Source organism: Scomber japonicus, chromosome 10, assembly GCF_027409825.1.
Source record: "Scomber japonicus isolate fScoJap1 chromosome 10, fScoJap1.pri, whole genome shotgun sequence".
NCBI classification, from domain to species: Eukaryota; Metazoa; Chordata; class Actinopteri; order Scombriformes; family Scombridae; genus Scomber; species Scomber japonicus.
Genome location: NC_070587.1, coordinates 7959508 through 7986831, shown reverse-complemented (window position 1 = coordinate 7986831; position 27324 = coordinate 7959508). Strand labels below are relative to the sequence as shown.

Genomic DNA, 27324 nt, shown 5'->3' with positions numbered 1-27324 from the left:
ATGATTGGCCAATTCGTGCAAGGTGGGCGGGACTAATTGTCCCCCGCTTCATCCATTTGCTTGAGCGGGGCTTCTTCTACTGGCGGAGTGGTGGGGCTAGAGAAACGGAGTACTGCGGTAGCCGACTCAGCCGCGGAGGGAGACCAAGTGCTGAAAAGGCAGCAGTGCGGCTCGTTAGTTTCGCCGGTCTTTCACCGCAAGTATCAGAGAGCAGAGGAAGGAAGCGCATCCCTGCGTGATGCTCCGCTTGAGACCGCAACATTTCATTTGAAAGGCGTCTCACGGGGAGGAAAGATTGAAGCCTTACCTTTTCAAGGTTTGAGAGACGGTTTATTTAAACCAGAAAACTAGATTTTGTCAGACCTATAGATACAATCCCTGACGTCTTTTTCTTCCTCATTTTTTCCATTTAAGCAGCCCCGAAAAAAAACTGAGCCTGTCCTCTTCTATTTTTCAAGGCAAGACATTTTGATATAATTCAACCTGAGGGGCTGACACCTCTCAAGCCGTGCATCACCTGAGAGGAGAAGAGTGACTGCGCCAACATGGGGGTAAGACTGACGATTCCAACTTTTAACTGCGTTGTAGCCCACCTGAAGTGGCCTGAGAAGCGAGGTGTAGCATCAAATCTCACTCCTGATGAGGAAGAGCCTCAAAACTGAACAGTGATGTCATTTTTTTAACCTTTATGGAAATCCCGTATGACAGAGTGACATTGACTCTAATGCGGAACTGTGTTTTACCCTGGTCTCCTAGACTGCGACAAATTGATGTAGCCTGTAGCTCCTGCCTAATGCAGCTAGAGAAAGCAGCGGCATTTCATCGCTCAATGTTATTTGACTGTAGCTTGATTTTTTTTCCTCGTATAAGAGATTATTAGCTCATGTCTTTTTGCTTGGATTCAGTGAATTAAATTAAATAGGACTCGAGCTGAAATATGTATGAACACTGATACTGAAGTGTCAAACGTAGACTAGGTCTGTGTATTTTAGAGGTTGTCAATGTATCATATGTATTTTAGGTCTCTGATAGGCCTTACTGGCTATAACCTTGCCAACCATGGTAGGCCTAATCGGTTTATTCTTACAGAGAGAGGGACATAGAGAGAGGGGGAGGGGGAAGGGGGGTGGGGGCATGAGTTAGAAACATCTTTTCACCCATCATCATTATAAAAGACTGATTTTTATTAATTTTTTTTTGTGCTAGAGTGCATAGTTATGCTGCATGTCTTTCTCAGTGATGAGTGAACACTGCGTACTGTGACCTCCATCATGCCCTCGATGCCCCCTCCTGTCCTCTCCCGCTTTAAACCCCGCTGGCACTGTCCTCTCTTCGGTCTGCTGATATACAGGAGGCTGAGCATCTGGCGGTGAACCGCAGAGATGCTGAGCTCCATTTACGTCCTCATAGTGGACTCTATCAGCGGAGGAGTCTCATCCTCGGCACCCTCGATGACCCATGCGTCATAATGCGGTTACTGGGAATAAGCGCCTCACCAGCTTATTTCCCCTTTAATTTGTGACATAACAGGGACTTGATAATCGCCAGCAGTGAACACATTTACACACACTACAGATTAAAGAAACGATGCTCCCGTGCTCTCATGAACACGAAGATGTGCCCATTATGTTAAATTTGACTTTAGAAAGTCATCATTTGCTGCTCGCACCATTAACTAATACCATTGGAGGCATCAGATATGTTTCCGGTTATCTAGATAACCTTATTAGCCATGCAGATGAATCATTCGAAGCTGGTGCCGCAAAAATGCCAAGGTGCAGATGCGGCTGTTAGTGTGAGCAATTGCGCAATGTCTGCTCCATCACCATCCTGCGGAAGGAGTTGTAATTTTTAATCTCTGGCTGCAGTATGTCCGCTGAATTGATGCAGTGGCATGACGCTGCAGACAGAGGTCCATGCGGTGCTGAGAGGCATCCGCTGCTGTAGAGGCAAAGCAAGCCGATGTCACCGCAGTAAAATCAGCCGACCGGGCCTCTGCAGCATCTGACATCTCTCTGCCAGGATGAGACGCTCGATATGTAGGGGAAGAGAGCCCCCGCTCGGTGTGGCGCTATTCATTTAGATGTAAAAGCCAACCAACCCGGCCGCATTAGTGGGCACTGCGTCAAAAGGGATGGGGGTGCAAAAAGTGCTTACGCATGTACTGCTGCTGTGTGGAAGTTTGGTTAAGCAGTGTGAGGAAGAGATGCTGAGTGGACGCGGTGTGCCATGTCGGATGATGCCGCAGCTCTTTATAAAAGATGAAATGAGGGTCCTTGGCGACCCGTGAAGGGTGTTTCCCTGTCTTTTACACGGTTAGCGCCGAGGTGACCCTGGATGGAAAAACGGATGGATAGACGATAGAAGGAGAGAGATGGAAGGATATATGGATGGGTGCTCCGGCTATCTTGATATTATGTGACCTCAGTCATCTACACTTTTTCCTTCCCTTTCTGTCTTTCTTCCACGAATTTCGCACTGGCGCACTGTGCAATGGCACAGCCAGCTGTCCTTTCCCAAGGCCGCAGGGGGCATCGCTTGCGACGTGCCTCCTGCGTCAAACTGTGGGCGGGGCCTCTGGTGTGGAAATTCCCTGTAAAGAGCTGCCATAGGCTGGCACCAGTAGCCACGCAGAAAGGACTTGGTGAAGACACAGCAGTGATGCTGTAGAGCAAAGCTTGGGCATATATCAGGAAGACTATAAAGAGACAACTAGTACATTTTGTCAGAGGCACAGATAAATGTGGTAGAGTACTACTAAAGAAAGGTCTGAGAGGTGTTTTCACACCAACACATAACATCACCGGTTTCTCTGGCATATTGTTCTACTGTCTGCATTGATGGGTTTTGTGTTGCTGTGGCGGATGCTGAGAGCATAGGAGGGAGGAGATGATGATGGAGGGCTGCACACATGGATCAACTGCTGGTTTTCACCTTCAGACACGTGACACAGATGGGGGAGGGTGCTACTTCTGAGAGAGCAAGAGGGACAGAGAGAGAGAGAGGAAGGGCAGATAAGTAGTGCCTGGTCTGCAGGTGTAGAAAGAGAGAGGGATTTGAAGTAAGGGAGGAGGCGTACAGAGGGGGAGGGCTGCCCGGCTGTATATCCTGTTACAGGATAATGACCTGAGGCTCACATTACCATGGCTCCTGTTTCCTCTTGCTGCGCATTGTGGGATTGGTTAACAGGGAGACAGATGAGAGATGATATAGGGAGACGAGGGATGGGGTTGGGATGATCCTTACAGGACTTGATTGAAGGGTGAGTGTGGTGGTTGGAGAGCTTGGAGAGGTGTGGTGTAGGTGGGCTGATTCCCCAGGAGAGATGGCGGATTAAAGAGAGATGAAGGTGTAGTAGTAGCACCGAGGCTTTGTCAGAAGGTCATAATGGCTGGTGACGAGGGGTGTGGTTGAGCCGCTTTGAGTGTGCAGGATGGCAGAGGAGAAGCTCCTATTAGAGTCGAGTCTCCTCTAAGACTTTGATTAGCCTAACTAATTACCTCATGTCATGATATGAAGGTTTCTAGAACAGCATGTTCTTTTATGTCGCACTAGTGACGTGTGTACATAGAGAAAAAGTTAGAAGGTGTTAGTGGAAGGTGGTTTAGGAGTTGGATGTGTCTGGCCCCTGCAGAGGCCCAGCCCTCAGTTTGGTGCAGAGTGTTGCACATCCCTCCCCACTGCACCTGCTGTCTGATGCTGATAGGCTGCACTGTACCACAACTGATCTGTCCCACACATCACAGGAGCCAATAGAAAATCAAGACCACACAGGATACGATGCATCGCATGGTCTCACTGACCACATAGCCAGCTGGGATTTTTCAAACCTTTGGCCTAGGGGTCAATAAAGGTCAATCTTACAACACTCCCTTTTTGTCCCCTTCAAGCCTCTCGAGGGTCTTGGATCAATAGATACCCACTGTAATGAGGACAGTGTCCTCAGTGAGAGTGCTGCTGAAGGGCAGAGTCTGGATTTCTCTAGTGCCTCAGCAAAAAACCTGCAGTTAGCCTCCATGCTAACAGGACAAAGCTGCAGCAGTGAACTGAGCAGCAGCTTGGTAATGCTAATAAAATGTAAAGGTCACTGCTGTCTCCTTCATGCATTGCTTTATAACAAGGTTACTGAAGGCACAGTGATGGATAAGGCTAAGTTTTTCAACATTGTTAACGTGTTGATGGTTTCCCATAATGAGAGGAATTCAGAGGGGTTAGGTTGCCTGACTACAATGACATGGCTAATTCAGGGTGTTGCCCTGGAGATGTGTGTATGTTTGTGAAGTGTGTGCGAGTGTAAATGTGAGTGTGTCCCCCTGTGTGAATTAGCACAAACTGTAACACTGCATGGGCAACTACAATGGACAAAGGCTTGTCAAAATCAAAGAACAGATCATTTTACAGCAAATTGCTATATTGCAATTGTATTTGTTACTATGTAAGGCAGCGTATTCAGTGAAAAACGTAATTATTAACACAGTAATTATATTCCCGAATAGTGAATATTTAATACATTTTTCCATAAATTTGGATACACAGATCCTGGTTTGGAATCAGAAAATTAATCTCTGTGTTTGAAAATCTGAAATATTAAAGGAAATTTGGTTTAGTTGTGCAGGCAGCAGCTGTGTATATGGATGTGCGTGCAGGCACATCTGCACATATCTGTGTGGGCAGCTGCCTGCTGTGGAGTCCTAAGTTGCCTCTCTTCCACCATGGCGAGATGCCATGTTCACTGCAGGTGCCAGCAAACCAAGATTTACAATGCTAATTTAGAACAGACCACATTCACACACACACACACACACACACACACACACACACACACACACACACACACACACACCAAGTAACACAAACTACAGAAGTCCTTAACAGTAATGGTGGACAGTACAGTGTATGGATGCATAGCACATCAGATGTCCGTGGGATTAACAGATGAAGATGATGAAGGGATGGACAGATGGAGGGGGGGAGTTACAATTTAGATGGAGATTTTCAGTTTAGATTTTGCTTGGTTGTGTTTATTTTTAGTTATTGGAGACAGCACAATACAGATGAGTTCAAGGCCAGCTAGCTTCAGAGTGAGTCTCTTTGTGTATATGTGGTTTAGAGATTAAGATTTTCTCTTAGTGCTTTCAAACATCTACATTCATTTTACTGTACATTTGTCTATTTATTTTTACTATTCAATTGAATCAATTCATCATTTGTACTTGTTCAGTCTTCAATTTTAACTGTCTCAAAACAATATCTATGGGACCGTTGTAGACATTGTCTGTCTTTCAGAGAGTTTCATGGCAGCTTTTGTCTTCGTGTCTGACATCTGGATTTTCTTTCTTTTGATTTCTGTTCATTTTCTTAAACAGAAAGATAAAAAGCCTTTACATCACTGTCAAGGCTGATATAGATAAGTGAAACACATATTTGAATAGTTTATTTTGCAAGGCCTTCAAATCCTAATCATCTGTTTAAAAAATGTGGTTGTATAATCATTAAGTCGATACTGTTACAAACCATTCAACACGGTTCTAGGCCCTAATGTTAAATGTAGATGGTGCATTTATACATTTGATGTGATTACGAGAATGGCATAGAAAAAGTGGGATAAAGACAAAGAGAAGGAGAGAGAGAGAGAGAGAGAGAGAGAGAGAGAGAGAAAGAGAGAGAAGCACCGTGGGCTAATCCAGTGTAGTAATCAGACTAGCTAATCCCAACAGCCATGTCCCTCTGTCCCCGGCCTGAGCCCCCTACTGTGGCCCAGAGCCCTGCCATCCCACTGCAAGAAACAGCAGATGGCCCAACCACCTTTCAAGGTCACACACATGCAAGGACACGCATACTCATACCACATACATAGCAGCATGTCACTTGATTGAGAAATTCAATAATAAATATCCAGTGCTCAAATGAATCTATCAAAATTAGTTTTTTTTTTTAAATGGTAGTTTATGTTTTTTTGTTATTTATGCCTTTATTTAATAATTCAATGAGAGAGTATAGGTTAGTGGAGACGCTGTTTTAATAAACTGATCGTCATGGATGCTTTAATAAGTAAAGCAAAAACGTTTAGCAAAAAAAACGTTTATAACAGCGTCTAACAAACAGACATATGGACATTCACAATGAAAACATTCTGCACACTTATACAACTAACATGTACATTTGATAAGATAGTACCCATGTGCCAAAAGCACAAGTGAAATGATCATGTTGAGACAACACATGGCATGAATCTGTTCATGTTCATGTCGTTTTTTTTAACAGTCATTTTGAGTTCCTTCTTAAAATGGTTATCAGCAATACATTGAACATTAATACTCATAGAGGAAAAACATTTAACAAGAACGTGATTTAGACCTGATTAGAAGGGGAACTGAGACACATGTGTAGCTATGACAAATACTGTGGTGGCTGCAGAAGTTGAAGCACACTATGTGAATCACACTAGTATTTCTTTCAACCACAAATCATTTCCTCATGTGAGTTCCACATAAAGAGAAACAGAATAGCCTCACAAAAACAATCCCTGCAGCTGTGAATGTTTGCATGCACGTCAGTTCTTCCTGTTGGAGTCCTCCCTATGCGTGTGTTGAAAGGGGAAGAAATAAAAAGAACCACAGCCTAGTCCCAATCATACCCACCATCACTGGGCATGTCTTAACCTGACATGATTGACATTTTACTTTCCTCTAAGGTGCCACTCCTAATCTGAACATGTTAACCACTGGATACAGGATGACATTACAGAGCAGTGCCACTTAGTTTCACTCTCAGATAAATGCCAAAAGAGACTGCAACATTGTTGTGTAAAAAAAATCCAAATTTTCATGACATGCAGAGTGCTCATTCAACTGCCACTCCACATTACTCAACAAACATTACTCCACATTTCCTTCTTAGGACTACAAGTTCGAAGTTGATTCTCATTTTTGGCTTATTACATTATTTCACAGTCTGTCTCGCCCTCATTCATTCTACATCTCTGTCGCTCTCTCTGCCGCAATGCGTGTATGTGCTGCAAATACGGACTGTAGCCAACACAATGACTCACCTCTGCTCTCACAGGCACACAGACACAAACACATTATAATTCTTTGAATCAATCGCCTGTCTGTCTTATATAGCAGTGAATACAGTGTCCAGTTACAGATGCATCAATTATTACTTGTCCTGGATCACATCAGGGAATCCTAGGAGTACTAGGCCACTGCTGGGCTTCGTCACCATGCCAATGGCCGTGCTGGTCGCCATGGTTACATGCCCTCTAAACACACTCGTCATACTTGTTCACATGAGGATAAAATGCTAGGTTTAGTATGGTTAGTCAGAGCAGGCCTGCAGAATAATTTATGATCAAATCAAACACACAACCAGATACATGCAGCATTAGTTTTATTGAATGACTGAAATTTTAAGCACATTTTAATAAACCGATATGTAACTGCATGTAAGTGATTACACTATGTAATCCATAGAAGAGCATCTGATGTTCCCAGTTCCTGATGATGTCAGAGCCTGTCCATCAGCCTGCTCGTCTGTGTGACTGTGGGAGAAAGAGCGTGTGTAATTCCAGCCACAAGTCTCTGTTTCCTTCCTCAGGACAGAGGGGCTCATTACATTACCCAGAGCTGTGTGAGACAGCTGGACACCCACACAGACACACATGGGCAGGCACACTTTGATGTATTTGCATATTAAAAGATACTTCTATTTAATATGAAATATAGAAACAATCCCTCTCTGCTGAACAATTAAACGACAAGACGAAGACAACAGAGACAGATTTGTAGACTTGGAAACCGTCCAAAAGATGAGTAACAACTAAATTACAATAATAACAGAGTTAAAGGCAGACAGACATAACTTGAAGTGTGTTTCCGGTTTCATGTTTTTAAAAGGAGACATGAAGACAGATTTGATCAGGTAACTAGGTGTGTATTCTTGGGGGGAAAGGAGAGGCTTGTTGGTTGTCCCTTCTGTCATTAATGATTGAGTGGCAAGCACTTAGACACACACACACACACACACACACACACACACACACACACACACACACAAATAGAGGTATGGTATGCACTTAAGATACTCAACATACTGTAAACATAGACAAAAGATAAATTAGTAATCTCTCTTTTTGCTGTGAGTCAGGTTGATAACTATTCATTCATATCACACACACATACACACACCATAAGGGAGGTTGTGCAATCTATTAGAGTGGGGTCACTGTGGGTCAAACACTGACACATAGCCAGCAGACAAAGAGTGCTGGTCAATATCTAATTAGAGGCATGAGAGAAGGGTGACAACAGCTTCTCTCCCTCTCTCTGTCCCTTTCTCCAGCTGCCTCTCTCACTCTTTATCTGTCCCTGCTTCTCACCTCCCACTAATGTCTCTTTTTCCGTTTGCCAATCCTGTCTGTCATCACAACCCCTTCACATCCACACCCCTGTGCATTTACTTTTCACCACATTTTGATTTGTTTAGCACTCCTCTCTGCCTCCCCACCAACCATTTCTATTGTATGAGCATATGTGTGTGTATGTGTTTGTGTGTGTTTGTGTGTGTGTGGTACCAATTTAAGCGTGCATATGCTAAGAAAGAGCAGGTGCGCTATTGAACTGACAATGCTCCCTAAATATTGGCCATGGAAAAACTAGTCCCAATCACAATAATATCTGCATCTGTAGATCACCTGCCAATCATTCATCTTATAGATTACAGTGACTATTTTATGTATATTATATTTTATTTAGAAGATACATGTGTAATTTCCCATATTCTTTAACACCTCTCAACTCTAAATAGAGATGTGTAGCCATCATTTATTCACTTAATCTCAAATGACAAACACGTGTAGATAATGAATACATGCATGTGCCCACACACTGTTTCTCACTATACTCATACACACACACGCACACACAGGCATGGTCTGTCTCAGAGGAGAACAGCAGCAGTACTTTTCCACTGCATCAGATACAGCTCTATGCAGCCTCTGCCTCACCAGGCCTGCCTGGTCTTGCTGCTGTAAGAGATTTCCTCACCTGCTCTTTTGTTGCAGAATTGTGTGTGTGTGAGTTTGTGTGTGTGCCGTTATGGTTGCGTGTATGTGCGTGTCTATGGAGTCAGTTCAACCACTCCCTCCCACTGACATGCCACTTTCCCCTTGGTATGCTTGAACGAATGGTTTCATTGTTTGCCTTTAATCCAGAAGTGGTCGTTGAGCAGCCCCATTCCTAAATTAAGTGAGTGGCAGTTTTACCCACATGTAGATTCATGACTTTTTTTTATGATCACAAACCAGAATGACAGGTCTTTTTGACCATATTACAAATTCAATATGTACAGACATGATTTCACAAGCATTTCACTCAACAGCAGTACAGCTAATGTGGGAAATGAAGTGGCATGTTGATCTTTGTCAGTCACTTTTTGTGCCACTGCAGGTGTGTGTGTTTTGGTGGGGTTAGGGTGTGAGAGTTTGTCAGTCAACATGTGTACAGGACTCACTATAGTGCCTTTGTAAATATATTAGTTAGGATTGTGAAACTTGGACTAAGGGCCCTACTGTTTAAAAGTCAACATACTTGTAAGAAATACGTTAAACATCAGATTTGAATTCCCAAACTGATAGCTTCTTTGCAGTTCAGTGTTTGCATTTTAATATCAGATGCAAACAAAGCAGTCAAACAGCAGTTACATCTGCACTCATTTAAATGTCAGTACCTGGTTTCACCATAAGAGGGTGCTGAACTTATTTGTGAATTTCAGCACACTAGGGTTTTTTTGTATTTTTTTTTTTTTTAGAAGAAATATGCAGTCAGCAGAACATTATCTAATTTAAGATAGGTAACCTTTAACCTCATCTTGTGGTCTTCTGATACACATATCTTAAGAAGAAAATTAATAGGATTGTCATCATTGATAATCAGTTGACATTCAGTTCTGTATCAGCTGGACAGTTACTCTGTCATGCTTGCAGACCCCTGTTTCAAGTCATCAATGTATATCTGACTACATTGATCAAGTTTCCTTGATGACTAGGTTGTGTCAATGAAGGGCCGGTCCCCGAGACCCACTGACACCTCCTGGGAGGGATTCTTGCCTTTTCATGTCATCTTCTGACCTTTGATGAGGGACTTTTGTATTGATGTCGCTCAAACTGCTCTCCGACAACAGGCTAGAGTTACCGTTATAGATCTAGATTGACTAGAATGTGTAATGCTAGAGAAAATCAGGGTTATTAATAGACCACTCATGTCTAGTTTAACAATAAAAACCCATTTTTGAAGGGACAGTTTTCATCAGGGTGGTACCTGGAACAGCAGGCACTGCAGTAAATCAGGCAGAAGAGGACATCTGGCATGTGTGTATACTTGTGATTTAATTTTTTTTAGCAATCTTGACTTCAAAGCTAAAAGAAAGCCTTTGATGAATCTATAAATTCAGTTTGTCTCCTCTCTCTCACACCTTTTATGTTGGCAGCTATATAAATGAAAAAGACCAGGAAGTGATTCTTAAAAAACCTACAGGTTAAACATATGTATTTGATTATGTTCTGAGGTGTCCATTAGGCTGTTGTGGACATCAGAGCAACAATTATTAGATCAATGGAGATCAAATGAATATGGCAGAGCAGACTGCAGGGGCACACTTAATGTGTGGTGATAGTGCACTCATAATGTGTAGTGTGATGTTTTTGTTCAGAAGAACAGAGGAACCAGGGTAATGCATTTTCCTTTCATGTCTGTATTGATTCTTATGATAATAGGGTTTTTGTTTTAATGCTTTGATTTGATTTGATGTGATTTGTTTCTGAGAAATACTTTTCAAGGCCACTTCACCAGGACACAACATCATTTACTGTATAGTGAAAGAGAGAAAAGCCCACTGGCTTTATTTCTTTTGCAGTATTTAACTTATATCTACGATAACAAAGCCAGGCAAACAGTTCTCTGAACAAGTAGGCCAGTAATACATTTTCAGAGACAAACTACAGTTTGTGGTTAACCTGGTTTACATGTACAAGCCCAGAGTGCACAAACGCGCACAGGCTACTATTAACCAAATCTAGTTCAAAGGCATGTATAAAACATATGTGTATGTCTGTAGTATGGGCGGTCAGACAGTTACCGCGTTGCCACCACACAGGACAAAGATGACCGATCCCCCAAGAAGAAGAAGGGGGGAACCAAGGATATGGATGACCTGAAGAAGGAAGTGCCCATTGTAAGTCAATCTTTCTCTTATTTTTGAATAATTTATTTCTGAATTGACAACAACTCTGTTGGAGAGAAGAGAAATCTTTCTCATACAGGCCAACAAAAAATGTATTTTTGCTGGTAAGAGGGGTGACATGTTATCAGGAGGTCATCACTTTGATTCCACATCCCAGCTCAAGAAACAGACATACGTGGCTGTCCTGATACTCTTACGTCTCAGGTGAACTGCATGCATGGAGTAAATTTATAATGTTATTAAAATGCTGCAAAGTTCAGACTTCATGTTGTTACAATTCTTGTTTTAAACTGCAGTACTTTTTCTTGCATGCACAAAATGGCAACAACTCAACATATTGAATTATGCAGTGTACTGATTTTCTCTGTTTCTTGTTTCTTTTCAGACGGAGCACAAGATGTCCGTGGAGGAAGTATGCAGGAAATTCCAGACTGATATTGTCCAGGTGAGTTGATGATATTAATTTATCTCCGCATGAACATGGTTTGAGACTGTTTTACAGACATAAGGGTATTTCAATGCAGACTTGCCTTTCCCTGCTAAATATACCTATCGACCCACTCTCTCTCTTCCCTCCAGGGATTGACTAATGCCAAGGCTGCAGAGTTTCTGATCAGGGATGGTCCCAACGCTCTCACCCCTCCTCCCACCACCCCAGAGTGGGTCAAGTTCTGTCGTCAGCTGTTTGGTGGATTCTCCATCCTGCTATGGACCGGCGCCATCCTCTGCTTCCTGGCCTACGCCATCCAGGCAGCCACTGAGGACGAACCCGCAGGAGACAATGTGAGCAACTCATATAATCTGGACCATCTGCACCTCATTAACACTTTCATCACACTTCTGTCTCTTAAAGTACAGAGATAAATAACACCCCGGCAAAGCGATTTTAGCATCACACATAACCAGAACGTCCTCATAACCCACTCTTACATATGTTTGATCTCTCTCTCTCTCTCTCTCTCTCTCTCTCTCTCTCTCTCTCTCTCTCTCTCTCTCTCTCTCTCCTCTCTCCCTTTTCTCTTCTCCAGTTGTACCTAGGTATTGTGCTCACAGCTGTCGTCATTATTACTGGTTGCTTCTCATACTTCCAAGAGGCCAAGAGCTCCAAAATCATGGAGTCCTTCAAGAACATGGTGCCTCAGGTAATGCATGTTATATGTTAAGCTTTTTGGTAGAGGAGACCAACTGTATAGTCTTGAAATTGAATATATTTAGGATTTAAAAAACAGTTGGTAGACCCCAGACATTATCGGTTGTAAAAACCTTGTACTTCTGCCTCTATTCATGTAAGTATTCACACCGTGGTGACTTTAACGCCCACTGGAGTGTCAGTCACTTCCTTACTACTGTCCTATGAGACAGTCTTTGCCTTTTCAATGACAATTAAATATTTAGATTAGACAAAGACAGTACAATGGTAAAATACTGTCCTACAAGAACCCCTAGTTTTGGCAATGAATCCATCCTCTCGGCACATTTCGTATTCTACTGAAAAACGTTATATTTATTTGCCTTTATATTTTTATTGTATTCACTTACTTAAATAATTGAGTGGCATTTAATATCAAAATTGGATTATCTCCCACATTATCTACCACAGTTTGTCAGCTACTGCTGGAGAGTAAATACTGAATATTGTAAAAGGAAGTGACACATCTGGTGTGCATCTGGTCTGCGTGTGTGGTTGTGCTTTTTGATTTACCATGCACTAGGTATAGTATGACGAATTCTTTGCTAATGGTATATGTAGTCAGTCATATTTGCAGGCAGAGGATGTTAAAGTTATTTCCTACCTCTTATAATTAAATAGTTTCCAATTTGTGTAAGCATTTCCTAACTATCCCTGATGTGCCCCTGCAGCAAGCTTTGGTGATCCGTGAGGGTGAGAAGGTACAGATCAACGCTGAAGAAGTGGTGGCCGGAGATCTGATTGAAGTGAAAGGAGGAGACAGGATCCCTGCCGACATCCGTGTGGTTTCAGCTCATGGCTGCAAGGTACACACACACACACACACACACACACACACACATACACACACACACACACACACATTCATGCTTCTTTTTTTTAAACACATCTACATGCTTTTCTTTTCCTTCTTTTCCAATAGGTGGATAACTCCTCCCTAACAGGCGAGTCAGAACCTCAGAGCAGGTCACCTGACTGTACCCATGACAACCCCTTGGAGACCCGAAATGTTGCTTTCTTCTCCACCAACTGTGTGGAAGGTATGATCACCATGGCAATAGCATTACATTCTATTATTAGCTTGTGTGCCTGTGGTTCGATTTAAAGCCACAAAACAAATGAGTAATAGTGTGTGTACTTGACATATAATGTAATAGGTATGGGTGATTTTAACTATGTAGTTATAGGTGTAATCTCACAGGTAATTATGCTACAAATTGTATTTTAAAACATTATATTTCTTTTCATCCCCCAAACCAGGCACATCACGTGGCATTGTAATCTGCACCGGAGACCGCACGGTTATGGGTCGCATTGCTACTCTGACCTCTGGCCTGGAGACCGGCAAAACCCCCATCGCTAAAGAGATTGAGCACTTCATCCACATCATCACAGGTGTGGCTGTCTTCCTGGGTGTCACATTTTTCATCTTGGCCATCATCCTGGGTTACTCCTGGCTCGAGGCTGTCATCTTCCTTATTGGCATCATTGTGGCTAATGTGCCTGAGGGGCTTCTGGCCACAGTCACTGTAAGTACTATTGTTTGTTGTATTTGTTTCAAGTTGTTTTTTCAGGTTAGCTGCTTCTAATGTAACTGTACTACAAGGTTTGTCACTGTTTGTGAGGTGCGATAATTAAGTTTTATTCACAAAAGGTTCCCAAAGAGGAAAAAGGCTGCACAACTTCAAGCCTTTCATAAATCAGAAGACAAACACATTAACACAGTTTGACCAGTTTAGGAGTGACAGTAGGAGACCTCATAAAATTAGGAATTATGAATCAAGCTAGCTAACACAATCAGAACAGCTCTGCACTGTGATAGAAATAAAGAGGGAATGCTTTGACATGAAGTTAGATGTTATAAAACATCTTCCTAAAGCAAAGTGGTCCATAATGGGAAGTGGTAATGGGAAGTGACAGTCACAGAGATATTAGAAGAGAATATTATAGTCTACAGGTGGTAGACACTGTTAGCTGCAATAAGATACTGGACACCTACAGAGGGGCACAGAGGCTGCTGTCACAGTGGGAGGAGTTTCTACCATTATTATTATTTTTAAACATATATAATACACATTTAAACTCAAAATTCATTCAGGTTTACCTAAGAAAAAGTTCTAGAGGAAATCAATAAATGCCATAATTCTTCTTAAATTCATATTCACATTTTATGAACAAATCTGTTCATGGTTTAACACCCACAGGTATGTCTGACCCTGACTGCCAAACGTATGGCTAAGAAAAACTGCCTGGTGAAGAACTTGGAGGCTGTGGAAACCCTGGGTTCCACCTCCACCATCTGCTCTGACAAGACAGGAACCCTGACCCAGAACAGGATGACTGTGGCCCACATGTGGTTTGACAACCAGATCCACGAGGCTGACACCACCGAGGATCAGTCTGGTTAGTGAGGAGATCGTTAAAGGGGTCAGACACATATGCTGTCTAAAAATGTCCACACTGTTAAAAGGGATAAATGATTACTAGAAACACAAATTGTTTGCTGATAAACGGTTATGATAACCAAATTCTAAAATGTAAGGTTAATAATGTCGACTCCGTTCTCTTCCTTCTCCAGGTGCCTCATTCGACAAGAGCTCAGTGACATGGATATCTCTGTCTCGTGTCGCTGCTCTGTGTAACCGTGCTCAGTTCAAAGGAGGACAAGATGGATTGCCCATCCTGAAGCGTGACGTGGCTGGCGATGCCTCAGAGTCTGCCCTGCTGAAGTGTATTGAGTTGTCCTGTGGCTCTGTCAGGACGATGAGGGACAAGAACAAGAAGGTGGCTGAGATCCCCTTCAACTCCACCAACAAATACCAGGTAAGTAAACATTGAATATAGCTGAGATGACATGCCAAATACACTTAAAGGATGGTACAACATTAACAAACTCTTTCTAACCTAAAATGTATTTATTTTCATTTCTGTTCTCCTCTTCTAGCTCTCAGTGCATGAGACAGAAGACCCCAATGACAACCGCTACCTGCTGGTGATGAAGGGAGCTCCTGAGAGGATCCTAGACCGTTGCAACACCATCATGCTGCAGGGCAAAGAGCAGCCTATGGACGAAGAGATGAAGGAAGCTTTCCAGAATGCCTACATGGAGCTGGGAGGACTGGGAGAGAGAGTTTTGGGTAAGGATAGATAGAACTACAATTTACTCTATTCGGTAATTTCTCATATCATAAGACATTTCCATTCAATTACAACAATATTTTTTATATATGTTTTATTCTCTGGAAAACCATTATTTTTAGTAGTTTATCAATAGCCTCACAAAATACTCAGTAATATGTCCCACAGTATTTGCAATAAATTCAATAAATTAATTTTGACATCCACAATTTCTTTCCTATTTTTGAAATTGTGAAGTACTTTAAGTTAGTCTCTTTCTGTGGTATTTGCAAACCAACATGTTAAGATCTGTTGAATTATTGAAGCAAGGACCAATTCAAATGCCAAATATCACAAACAGAAGAGACAGAATATCACACACTAAATCACATATTTCTTTTCCCTACAGGTTTCTGCCATGTGATGCTGCCAGAGGACCAGTACCCCAAGGGCTTTGCCTTTGACACCGATGATGTCAACTTCCAGACTGACAACCTTTGCTTTGTTGGCCTCATGTCCATGATTGACCCTCCCCGTGCTGCTGTGCCTGATGCTGTTGGCAAATGCCGATCTGCTGGTATCAAGGTGAGCTTGACATCTTGTCATTGTTTGATCACACAGGCTCTGGTCTATAAAGGCCTTGTCACATTGATCACATATTAAAAAGCCATCTTTATTTATCTTGCTGCAATAGGTCATTATGGTTACTGGAGATCACCCAATCACAGCCAAGGCAATTGCCAAAGGTGTGGGCATCATCTCTGAGGGCAATGAGACAGTGGAGGACATTGCAGCTCGTCTCAATATCCCCGTCAGCCAGGTCAATCCCAGGTAAGAAATGATAACAACTACTCACAGATATATAAAAAATATCCACAATAATAAAAAATAATAAAACTAAAAATAAGCAACCCACATTAACATTTTAATGTCTCTTCTCAGGGATGCCAAGGCCTGTGTGATCCACGGTACAGACCTGAAGGAGCTGTCTCAGGATCAGATGGACGACATCTTGAGGAATCACACGGAAATTGTCTTTGCCAGGACCTCCCCACAGCAGAAGCTGATCATTGTAGAGGGTTGCCAGAGACAGGTTCGAACATTTTTAGATTACAAAAAATGTTTGTAAGAACAGGAATCAGATCTCTTATCCATGCAATTTTAGCCCCGCAACATCTACATGAACCAGATCCATTTTTGAATATGCTAGTGTAATGATTAGACACTAGATATCATTACATTTTTACAACACTAGATGGCGCCAGTTATCTGTTTAATGAGAGTCTCCTACATACAGAATACAATGGTTAGATTGTATATTAAATACCGATACTACTACTACTACTGCTACTACTACTAATACTACCACTACTCAATTAAAAAAATGTAGAAAATGTATTAGCCTGTTAGTAGTTAATCTAATTAATTATGCTTTGCTAAAACATATTTTTTTAGACCAATACGGTATATTCATGACATATTGACTTATTAAACAATCTTAGTGGTGATATAAATGACTTGTATTTATGCAATGCCACTCATATAAGCTCCTCACCTCCCTCTTCTCTCCCAGGGCGCTATTGTGGCTGTGACAGGTGACGGTGTGAATGACTCTCCTGCACTGAAGAAGGCTGACATTGGTGTTGCCATGGGAATCTCTGGCTCCGATGTGTCCAAACAGGCTGCTGACATGATCTTGCTGGATGACAACTTTGCCTCTATTGTCACTGGAGTGGAAGAAGGTGAGAAGAAGCGACAAAGAGATTATATTGAGAGAATCTGAAATGATATATAGATAAAAAAATAAGAATTCAGGTAAATCAAGACTCCAGATTAACTAAACAAATATTCTAACAGAACAGCAAAGTTTAAGAAAATAAAAAGCTAACATTCTAGATAATTCAGATAATTCAGAGGTCCAACTCATAAATGTTTTGCCACCAGGGCCTTCACACAGACTTAGTGCATTGTGTGACCTGTCTGCTTTTCTCCCTTCAGGCCGCTTGATCTTTGATAACCTGAAGAAGTCCATTGCCTACACCCTGACCAGCAACATCCCAGAGATCACCCCCTTCCTGTTGTTTATCATGATCAACATTCCTTTGCCACTGGGAACCATCACCATCCTGTGTATTGACTTGGGAACTGACATGGTGAGAGATCATTGAATACACACTGTCTGTCACAAAAAATATGCTTACACACAGCCATCCTTGAATCAAGCTGCTGTCGATATGATGAGTCACACAGTATTTAAATGTTAAAAGTTCACATTTCTTTTCTTCCCGTAGGTTCCAGCTATCTCCCTGGCTTATGAAGCAGCTGAGAGCGACATCATGAAGCGTCAGCCCAGGAACCCATTCAGGGACAAGCTGGTGAATGAGAGGCTTATCAGCATTGCCTATGGACAAATTGGTAGGTGAACTGAAGACTGGAATTGCTGACCCAGGCTGTTAAACTGCTTTTGATCTGGACTGAAGTTTGATTTCAGTTGCTTCAAAGTATTTTTATGTTAAAATCAGCTTTACCCTATTTTATTTTTCACAAACAACAATAGTATCTTTGGCTATGTCTTGCAATGATTTGGGGAAATTAGATTTAGGATGTTAGACAACTTCAAAATCAGTAACTGAGTTTCTCTGTGTGTTTGTTTTTCCTCAGGTATGATCCAGGCTCTGGGAGGCTTCTTTGCCTACTTTGTGATCTTGGCTGAAAATGGTTTCCTGCCCTCTCGACTTGTAGGCATCAGGCTTAACTGGGATGACCGCTCATGCAACGACCTGGAAGACAGCTATGGACAGCAATGGGTAAATGAGAAGTTTGTCTGAGTGTGCAAGTGAACTTGCACAGTAGATGTTTTGCAAATTTTGCAAGTTTTGCACAATATTACTTTGTCTCACTCCCTGTCTTTCCTCTCCTGCCCTCAGACATATGAGCAGAGGAAGATTGTAGAGTTCACATGTCACACAGCCTTCTTTGTCAGTATTGTGGTCGTGCAATGGGCTGATGTCATTGTTTGCAAGACCCGACGTAACTCTGTGTTCCAGCAGGGCATGAGGTGAGTGCAACAGTTGTTCTGTGAAAGTAATGTACTTGTATATGTATCAAATCTGGACATTAAATCTTTTTTTATTTACTGTTTAATTATCAGGGTCATAATATGGTCTAAATTCTCCTCTTCAATATTTCTTGTGTGTTACTCAACCCAGGAACAAGATCTTGATCTTTGGCCTGTTTGAAGAGACAGCCCTGGCTGCCTTCTTGTCCTACTGCCCAGGCATGGATGTGGCACTCAGGATGTACCCCCTAAAGTGAGTACCATTACCCAGTGTTTCCTTTCACCTTAGTAGTAGTCACTCTCATATTAAGATGTATAGTCTATATATACAGTATGTCTGTTATCTGGTTACTTCATTATTTTTAATCTTCTGTTCTCCTCTCTTATTTTGTCCACAGACCTTCCTGGTGGTTTTGTGCATTCCCCTATAGTTTTCTCATCTTTGTTTATGATGAAATTCGAAAACTTCTCATCCGCCGGAACCCTGGGGGTGAGTGTTTTCCTTCTTGTTCTTCTTATTATTATTATTTTAAAATCAAACTGTACCTAATTAAAATGTATGATTAGAATACATAATTAACCTCAACTTCTTCTTCTTTGTCTTTCTTTTATCTGCACTGCAGGTTGGGTGGAAAGGGAGACATACTATTGATCGATGGAGCATCTTTGCTCAAACCCCCCACATCTTCCACTTATTTCTCCCCCCTGTCACTCCATCCCTGGCAAGACATACCTCCAGATGCCCCACCCCCTTAAAGACAAAAACCGCTTTGAAGCAATTTTCATCACAACTGCCCCAAAGATTAAAAACAGCAAAAGCACCTTTACAACTTTCTACATTGTCCCACCCCCCCTTCTTCCCATCTCCTATGATACTCTTTGCATGTGTTCTCTCACTGCTGTGTACATAAACCAATATATCTACCAAACGGCAGCTGCATATTGTGTATGTAGATTTGAATGAGCTAAGGATACAAAGGGAGTGTCTATGCTCGGCAAAAAAGGGCCATCCAGCTCCTTCCCCTCCCTGCACCCCTCTCTCGTCTTTCTCTATACCGTCATTCCTCCCTCTTCTCCCTCCTCGCCAACCCTTTGCTTGTCCTCCAATCACACACAGATATAAAGATCACACAGAGAGATCCCACCGCCGTCACCACTTCGACTGCCACCTGTCGCCTCCGTCTCCTGTCTGTGGAGGACCAGCGGAGTGGTCATCTCCCTGTTCTCACTGCGTCCATTTTCCTTCTTTTCTCAGCGGCCACAGTGTTGTTGTTTTTTAATATGTGGGGTAGGGGGGTTCCGATGATTTTACTTGTCTTTTTTATTTCTAAGATGGGAGGGGGGGTATGTGAGAGCTGCTTTTCCTCATTTAGGCCTAACAAAGCACACCCCATTGCGTCCTGTCCCCCCTCTCTCCCCCTCTGTCTCTCACATCCCTCTCCTCCCCTCCCTCCTGCCCCGTTTGTCTCCGTTTGTGTGCACTGTGTGAACCATTGTTCTTGTTAATAACTATTACAGTAAACCCCACCCCACCCCCACCCCCCAAGTTGATAAATACAACTCAATCTTTCTGTGTGCTCTAGGAAATCTATATAATTCTATACTGAATTTAAATGAAACAATAAAAAAATGTTGAAAAACAGTTCAAGAGAGACATTCATGAAGAAAATCTACAATATTGGTGAGATAGGAAAAAGTGAGAATATCTGTCTCTCTTGTTTTTTTGTTTTTTTTGTTTTCAGTTATTTTTTTGCTGGTTTTTCAGAGCAGAAAAAAGCAGAGCAGGGTTTTAGGTTGTGTTTTTACCAAGAGACATGAGACACCAACCAAGGCTTTCAGGTTCCTGTCACTGTAGGTGTGCTGGTATGATGTGGTGCAGTGTGCTGTGATTTGGTGAGTGGTAATGATGAGTCCATGTGCCTGGGGTCTATTACCAGATCAGGTCCACGCCTGGTTCAGTCCAAGTCCTGCTACTGTATGGCCTGGTCTGACCCAGGTCTGTGTGTATGTATGTGTTGGGGACCCGTGAAGGGCCAGCGGTCTCAGGCTGGGTCCAACTCAGATGGCTGCAAGAGTTGAAATTCCAGAAAGAAAAAAAAAAAACACAAATAGTAGAACATGTGTGTCAAATAAATGAAACCAACACCAATAAAACATCTAGAACATTTAATACAACCTAGATCTGTCTGTGTGTCTTTCTGTCTCTGTTTTTGACTTTTTGGTGGAACAGTGCTTCCCTCTTATGTAATTTCCTCATTATCTTACACACACTTTGGCTTTGTATCACTGTTTCTTTGAACATGCTTAAAATATACACCATTCATCAAGGTTGCACATAATAACACCATATAAAGTATCTAATGCAATCACTTACAATAGCCCTGCCTTTGTGCAGCTAATAATTTGATGTTTTGTTTTTTTTAAAGATTTTGTTGCATAGACGCCTTTATTAATCAGTAGATTGACAGGAAACATGGGAGAGAGAGGGGGGTGACATGCAGCAAAGGACCTCTGATCAGGATTCGAACCAGGGTCGGCTGCGTATATGGCATGCGCTCTAACCACTTGACCACCTGCACGCCATAATTTGATGTTTTTGTTGAGCCTGCATAAGAGCCCAAGAGTTCTTGCTTTAGCTTGTTGTTTTAAGCCAAATATGAGTGAATATGAGATAAAACTATCGTACTTTATTTTATCACCCTTCTCAAGTAATGCCCTTAGACTAAATTCATGTGATGCAAATTTGCTGATATCAATTTAAGTGGTGCATAACACATCAGAAATTATTACATCAAAGTATGAGGATGGGATGCCACCTAGTGTTGTGAGTTTATACACACTGCAAACTGCATAATAACTGCCATAGGAGTGAGAGTTGGCAGCCGCCCAGGGTAATGCACCAAACCACTAAATAAATGTGTCAGCCTCATCTGACATTAACACAGATGAGCTTCACAACCACAGTCGCCCCCACGAGTTGGGGAATAGCAGGAACAATATCCTGCTATTCCCCAACTCATTTTAAAGATTACAGGAAAAATTATATTGAATGAAATCATATTTTTCATGAGTGATAAAAGTAATTCCTTCTTATTTAAAAATCTTGAAAGAACAAAAAAAAAAGACATCTTCCTTCAAATAAAGCAAGGCTGTATGTCTTTTATCTTTAGGGAACAAACTGTAATTGTGCTTCCTTTCTGTGCTACAAGTATCATCTATTTTAAATGAACCTTGTATTGCCCACCTTGTACACAAATCAATCAAATAAATTACACACAATATACTGTTCTGTAAGATGAGAGATAGGATTGGGTGTACTGAGGGGTCACTTTGCCACGTCCTGTATAATTTTAGGACATGCCCCTTCGAGTGAGGACAAGAAGAAACTTTCTGGACCTGCTTTACAACTGTCCAATGACAAATGCAGTGTCTCCCACTCATACATACATACACACACAAAGACACATGCACACCCTCTTTCTGTCACTCTCACTGACAAACACACTCACCCTCTCTCTAATTTCCCCTGTGTCTCTGCAGTGAGCTCACTGCAGTGCGACGCTCCTCTCTCCCCCTTCACCACCCTCCGTATAATAGAATATCGATCGCTCGCCTTTGCCGCAGTGTGTAAGCGAGTGTGTCTGTGGACGAGTGTGCGTCTGACTGGGGCCCTCCAAGGTTATCGCCATGGCAACCTGAGCATGGGGTCCTCTTGCTCTGCTGTCACAGAGCACAGGTCGCAGAGGTCACATGAAAAGGGGGACAAGAGGGGGACCATAGGGGGACAAGAGGGGGTTGGTGAGTGCTGCAGTGTTTGGCATACTAGAGATAGAGAAGAGGAACCACAAGGGTTGGAACTGTCCTATTCCCCTGTGCGTTCAGCCTGGATCAGAAAAATGAGAAAATGTATAGACTAAGCGCTTAGGGCCACTGAGTTCACTGCAACTCCCGCCATATATGCCCAAGCAGAAGTTAACAGCAGCTTTGAATGAATGGAAAAGACTGCTTTAATTAATTAGAGGCAAAAACTCATAAAACATAAAAAGACACGAAGAAACTGTAAACAAACCATCTTTCCATGAATGGGTTTATTGCACACCCAAAACCTAATTTAAATACAAAATCGTACATTTAAATGTAAACAAATGAATAATGAATTTTTTATTAAAGAAATTTACAGAATGCCCTTCAGATCTAAATGTTCTGAGCACAGCTGAGAAATATGCATATATAGATATAGACAATAAGCAAAGTACCACATTGTTCCCAATACAAGATACCATTACTACATACTGACCTTTGAAGATGTCTTTTACCCATCTATCTATACTAAATAATGGAAACCAACTAAATATTTTTTGCATCATCTTCTCATCAACCAGTCGATATTAAGTAGTCTGTCTGAAATAAATGAGTTTGTGCATTGTCTTGAATTATTGAATTATTTGTGCATGATCATAATAAGAGATACATATCTTTAAAGCTTTAAATGGTAAATTTTCTTTGGAAAATGAATCCTTTTTCTTAAACAATTGTGAACATTACCTTCATATAAGAAATCTGAATTCCCATTAGACAGTTTAGACCCAGAAACTATTTCCCAAACTGTACCCATTCTGTATAGACAGTGGAGGTTTCAGGGCAGGTGTGTTTTAAGTTGCGAGGTCTGTCACTGTTTAAGGGACAATGCAGAGAACGAGAGGCTATTTGACACAGACCAGAGGCATCCAAGGTGCGCAATATGTAGAAAAAGGCATATAATGTGTATGACAATGTGCTTGAATACGCTTTACAAGAAAATGGATGAGTCCTAAAAAGGCTATACAGTCTGTAACAACAATTACTTCTGAGGCAAGACAAGGTGCATTCTTGGTACACTGGCTTAAGTTTAAAATGAGGGTATACATACAGCACATGTAACTAAGCACTAGGATCGAGGAGCAGTTTCTCCCAAACTCCACTGGGCTGACGTGATTAAAAGGGTCAAAAAATAAAGAGTGGTGGTCAATGAGCAGTTAAGGTTGCTCTTCACACAGGCTCCATCATGAGCTCTTCTATGTCAGATCCCTCCAGTTCGCGGAACGCAGCATGAGAGCCAATCACAAACAGTGTCGCTCCTGAGAGGAGACAAAACAAATGAAAAAGACGAGTATTGTTACAAATATTCCTGCATGCTTAGAATAATAATGGCTGACAGGAACAACTAATGCGGTTTGGCTTACCCAGAACCCAAAAGACTGCAGCGCCAGCTCCAGCCAACCAGAACACCGGTAGAGAGACGGCTCCAGCAAGACTCATCTGGTGGGGGACATTCAGCTCCTTGCCTGGTAAAGAAGCAAATTACAAATCTGAAAACACTAAAATAATCCCTTTTGCAGGTCTGATTAAGCTGGGAAAAATTATGAAGATGTCAAAGAGATATTTAGACTAGACTCAGACATGCATTTAATTATTTATCTTTAACTGTTTGACCTGTTTTTTTGCTTTTTAAAGTCACAGAGAGGTAAAAATGCAAACAATTATATCTACATAATTAAAATAATTAAAAAATAGCGGCTACTTGACATTTAACAAAATTTAAAACCTTATATTTTCTCAACAAATATCAAATCAAATGTTTCAAATATTTAAATCTGGGTAGACTTGATTTGTCTTTGTCTCACAAACAAAATGGTTGATATAACCAAGAATATGTTTCCTGATGATTTTAAGAATTTGCTTTATTAAGCAGGTAAACAACTAAAGGATCACAAAGCATACTTGACAGCTTTACTCACCAAGAATAACTAGTTTGGACTCCAGGGATTTGAGGTGGATTATGTAGAAGGCACCAGCAAACACAGCCAAGGCAATCAGTAACATAGGAGAGCTGATACTGAAGAGAAGAAGCATCAATAGTTCAATCAATTAGTTGAAATGTATAGAAGAACATTTAAATTCAGTTTAGTCTTAGTTTAAAGCATCTAAAAACATTGTAACTTGTATTTCACAGTGATTTTCTATTATATTTCTCTTTTTTAACACACATGGTAGCCAAAATAGACTTAAGAAAACCTTTTAAACAGTTTTAATATAGTTCCAATGAATATTTGATGCATACTGTGTGGGAAAAATCTAGGCAGCAGGGAGTACAAATATATGCACTGACACTTCAAAACAAACAATGAACTCCTAGTTGGCCTTACATGCAGTAGAGGATGAGACCCAGGAAGATGAAGGTATAGTTGCTGTTGTAGATTTCCACATTTTTTACCACCCTCTGACAAAACTCCCCAAAGTTGCGGGGTTTTGAAAACTTGCGTTGGTCCACAAAGCCTGCCCATGGGCGAATGGACATCCTGCGCTTGTCAATCCACTCTTTGGCCATACTGGCTGAGAAGCCTTTTGGGAGCCAGAGCCTGTAAAAATGAGACAAAGATATTACGAAATTCATACACCTAGACCTCAAGTAACGGCTGCTTTGGTAACACCTGAGCCTGTACCCTGTAAGAACCTGTAAAGGCCTTTATGCATTTGTAGGGAGATGGATTATTTAAAGTCTAAATGATAGACTTACATAAATAGATGTAAGAGTACAAATTTGAGCTACACAGTGTGTTGACAATATAATCATTACTATGGTGTGAGGAATTTGATGCATGTCATACTCACTAAAAAAAAAGAAAGATTAAAGCCCTTACTTTGCCATGATTCCAGCACCCCCTGTGCCAGTTGGATGAGCATCGTCAGCACTGAACAGATCCCCAGCTTTGCTGTCCATGTCTACGAGACAGTTCTCCCCCTTTGGAGCACCAGACAGCATCTATGGACTGTTAGCTGCAGGACAGTGAGTGCACAAACATAACATTAACTCTATTTTTACTCTCAATATATTAGTTTCTAGAAATTCATTTTCTGTCAACAAGGTCAGGCAGGCATGTAGCATATTCTTATACCAGGCACCAATAAAATAACCAGATAATTGTTGTGCTGACTCGTAGTGCATATCAACAAAGGTTTTAAAAAAAAATCTGTTCATTCTCAGCAAAATATTGCATTGTACCAAAACTTAGACATCATACTGTCACTGGTATCAAATAAATTTCAAACAACATCCAGCACTTATTGATGGATCAAATCTCTCTCCTAGGTGGAAAACTAACTTTTTGGTCCACTGGCCATATGGTCAATCTGTGACCATAGACCTGGTCAATCAATTTCTCCCAATGGGGATCAATAAACATACATCTTATCTTAATTAACTTTATGAATTCCATAACACTGAGAAATGTATTGATTTTCCATGTTCACCTATGACTATAGGTAAGCAATATGAAGCCATCATTTGGGCTGTTGTGACCTGTGGCTATTTGTTATTACTTTCATTTAAAAAAACAAAAAAAAAACGAAATTCGTATTGAACTCAATCAGGAATGGTTGTAAGTTTGAGCTGTAATTTAAAGTTTCATGGAAATAGAGTACCATAACATTTTAAGCTAAAAAAAAAAACTACCAAAAAACAAAAGCACGGTTAGATGCCTTGTCTTCAGTCACTTCTTCACATTTCTCTGGCTAAGAGAGAGACAGAGAAACATGGCGCTAGTTTAACTACAGGGAAATATTTTTGTAGTGGAAATTGTTAGTCAAAGGGCTTGGTCCCTGCCACATCACTGAACACACAGGGTATTCATGAAACGGTGGTCAGTATATGAGCATTAAGTAATAGAAGTAGTAGTAGTAACCCATATTACGTTACTATGTTTTTTCATGTGTGCTCAATTGAGTTATACAAAACAATACGAAGCAAAGACAACTTTTGCTGGTTGTTAAAAAACAGAGATGTCTATAGCTAGCTTCCTTGCTAACGTCCATCTCCAGTGTGGTTCAGGTAGATAGATAGATGACTTTTAACATCATCACATAAATGTTATAAAGACGAACAGAAAGAAGACCAAAACGGCCTGAACTGTACAACATGTCACCGATTAAACAAATACTCACGGCAAAAGTTGCTCGGGCTGTCTTACTGTAGATATATTTTTGTTGTGGTTGACGGATGTGATGTGGAGGGTTATTTCACTTCCTGCTGTCTAAGTGAAGAACAGCGCCACCTACTGACCGCCCATCAGCTATGTTTAGGTTTTCATTTGGTTGGTAAACTATCACATAAATTCCTCACACTATCTTTAAATAGTTTTTTTTTTTTTAAAACGTTTTGTATACGTGTTAATGTATTTATTTATAATGGCTTTTCCCCTATGGTGACTCACTGTCAGCTTCAGATTGTATGTTTTTAAAAGTTGGGAAGGTTACTATGGAAATGTTATAGGTTACAAATTCAGGTGTTTTTCATGGACACTGACATGATTTATAAGGTAATTTCTTATAAAGCAAGAATTATCTCTCATTTGAAAATGTATTCATTAGTTTATGTAGATTGGGGGATATAAAATAAATGTATGTTATGAATAAAAGTCAAAAGTCTGGCATGTGCTTAATACGTACTGTGACACGGTTTAAGCCCATTTGTGTTCCACATCAAGATTTATTTACTTTTTTTTTTTAAAGATGATATTAAAATCTTTAGAAAATGGGGAAAATCCCTCCTCCTGGGCCTAACTGTAATTTCATTACATATTTTTCCCTGTAACTGTAACTATAGCAGTTACATTTGATTTATTTTGTAATTAAACCACTGTTTAAAGAATATTCTATATGTTGTTGACAGATGTGCTCTTCT

General features: G+C 41.1%; 2 protein-coding genes across 2 annotated transcripts; one reads left to right on the top strand and one right to left on the bottom strand.

Moving 5' to 3' along the window:
* The first annotated feature begins 495 nt into the window (after positions 1–495).
* On the top strand, positions 496–20142 carry atp1a3b (ATPase Na+/K+ transporting subunit alpha 3b). The gene is made up of 22 exons (XM_053326399.1): positions 496–551; positions 11155–11232; positions 11627–11686; positions 11821–12024; positions 12270–12383; positions 13102–13236; positions 13353–13470; positions 13691–13959; positions 14635–14833; positions 15009–15253; positions 15375–15567; positions 15957–16132; positions 16242–16378; positions 16490–16640; positions 17121–17289; positions 17546–17700; positions 17839–17962; positions 18209–18354; positions 18475–18605; positions 18757–18858; positions 19004–19095; positions 19229–20142. Exons 1-22 carry the CDS (start codon positions 546–548, stop codon positions 19255–19257), a joined length of 3033 nt encoding a protein of 1010 aa, XP_053182374.1. The 5' UTR covers positions 496–545; the 3' UTR covers positions 19258–20142.
* Positions 20143–22680: 2538 nt separating this feature from the next.
* rabac1 (Rab acceptor 1 (prenylated)) lies at positions 22681–26670 on the bottom strand. Its single transcript, XM_053326490.1, has 6 exons — positions 26586–26670; positions 25286–25421; positions 24791–25003; positions 24383–24480; positions 23828–23929; positions 22681–23722 (listed from the first exon to the last, which is right to left on the bottom strand). Exons 2-6 carry the CDS (start codon positions 25405–25407, stop codon positions 23634–23636), a joined length of 624 nt encoding a protein of 207 aa, XP_053182465.1. The 5' UTR covers positions 25408–25421; positions 26586–26670; the 3' UTR covers positions 22681–23633.
* Between the last annotated feature and the right edge of the window lie 654 nt (positions 26671–27324).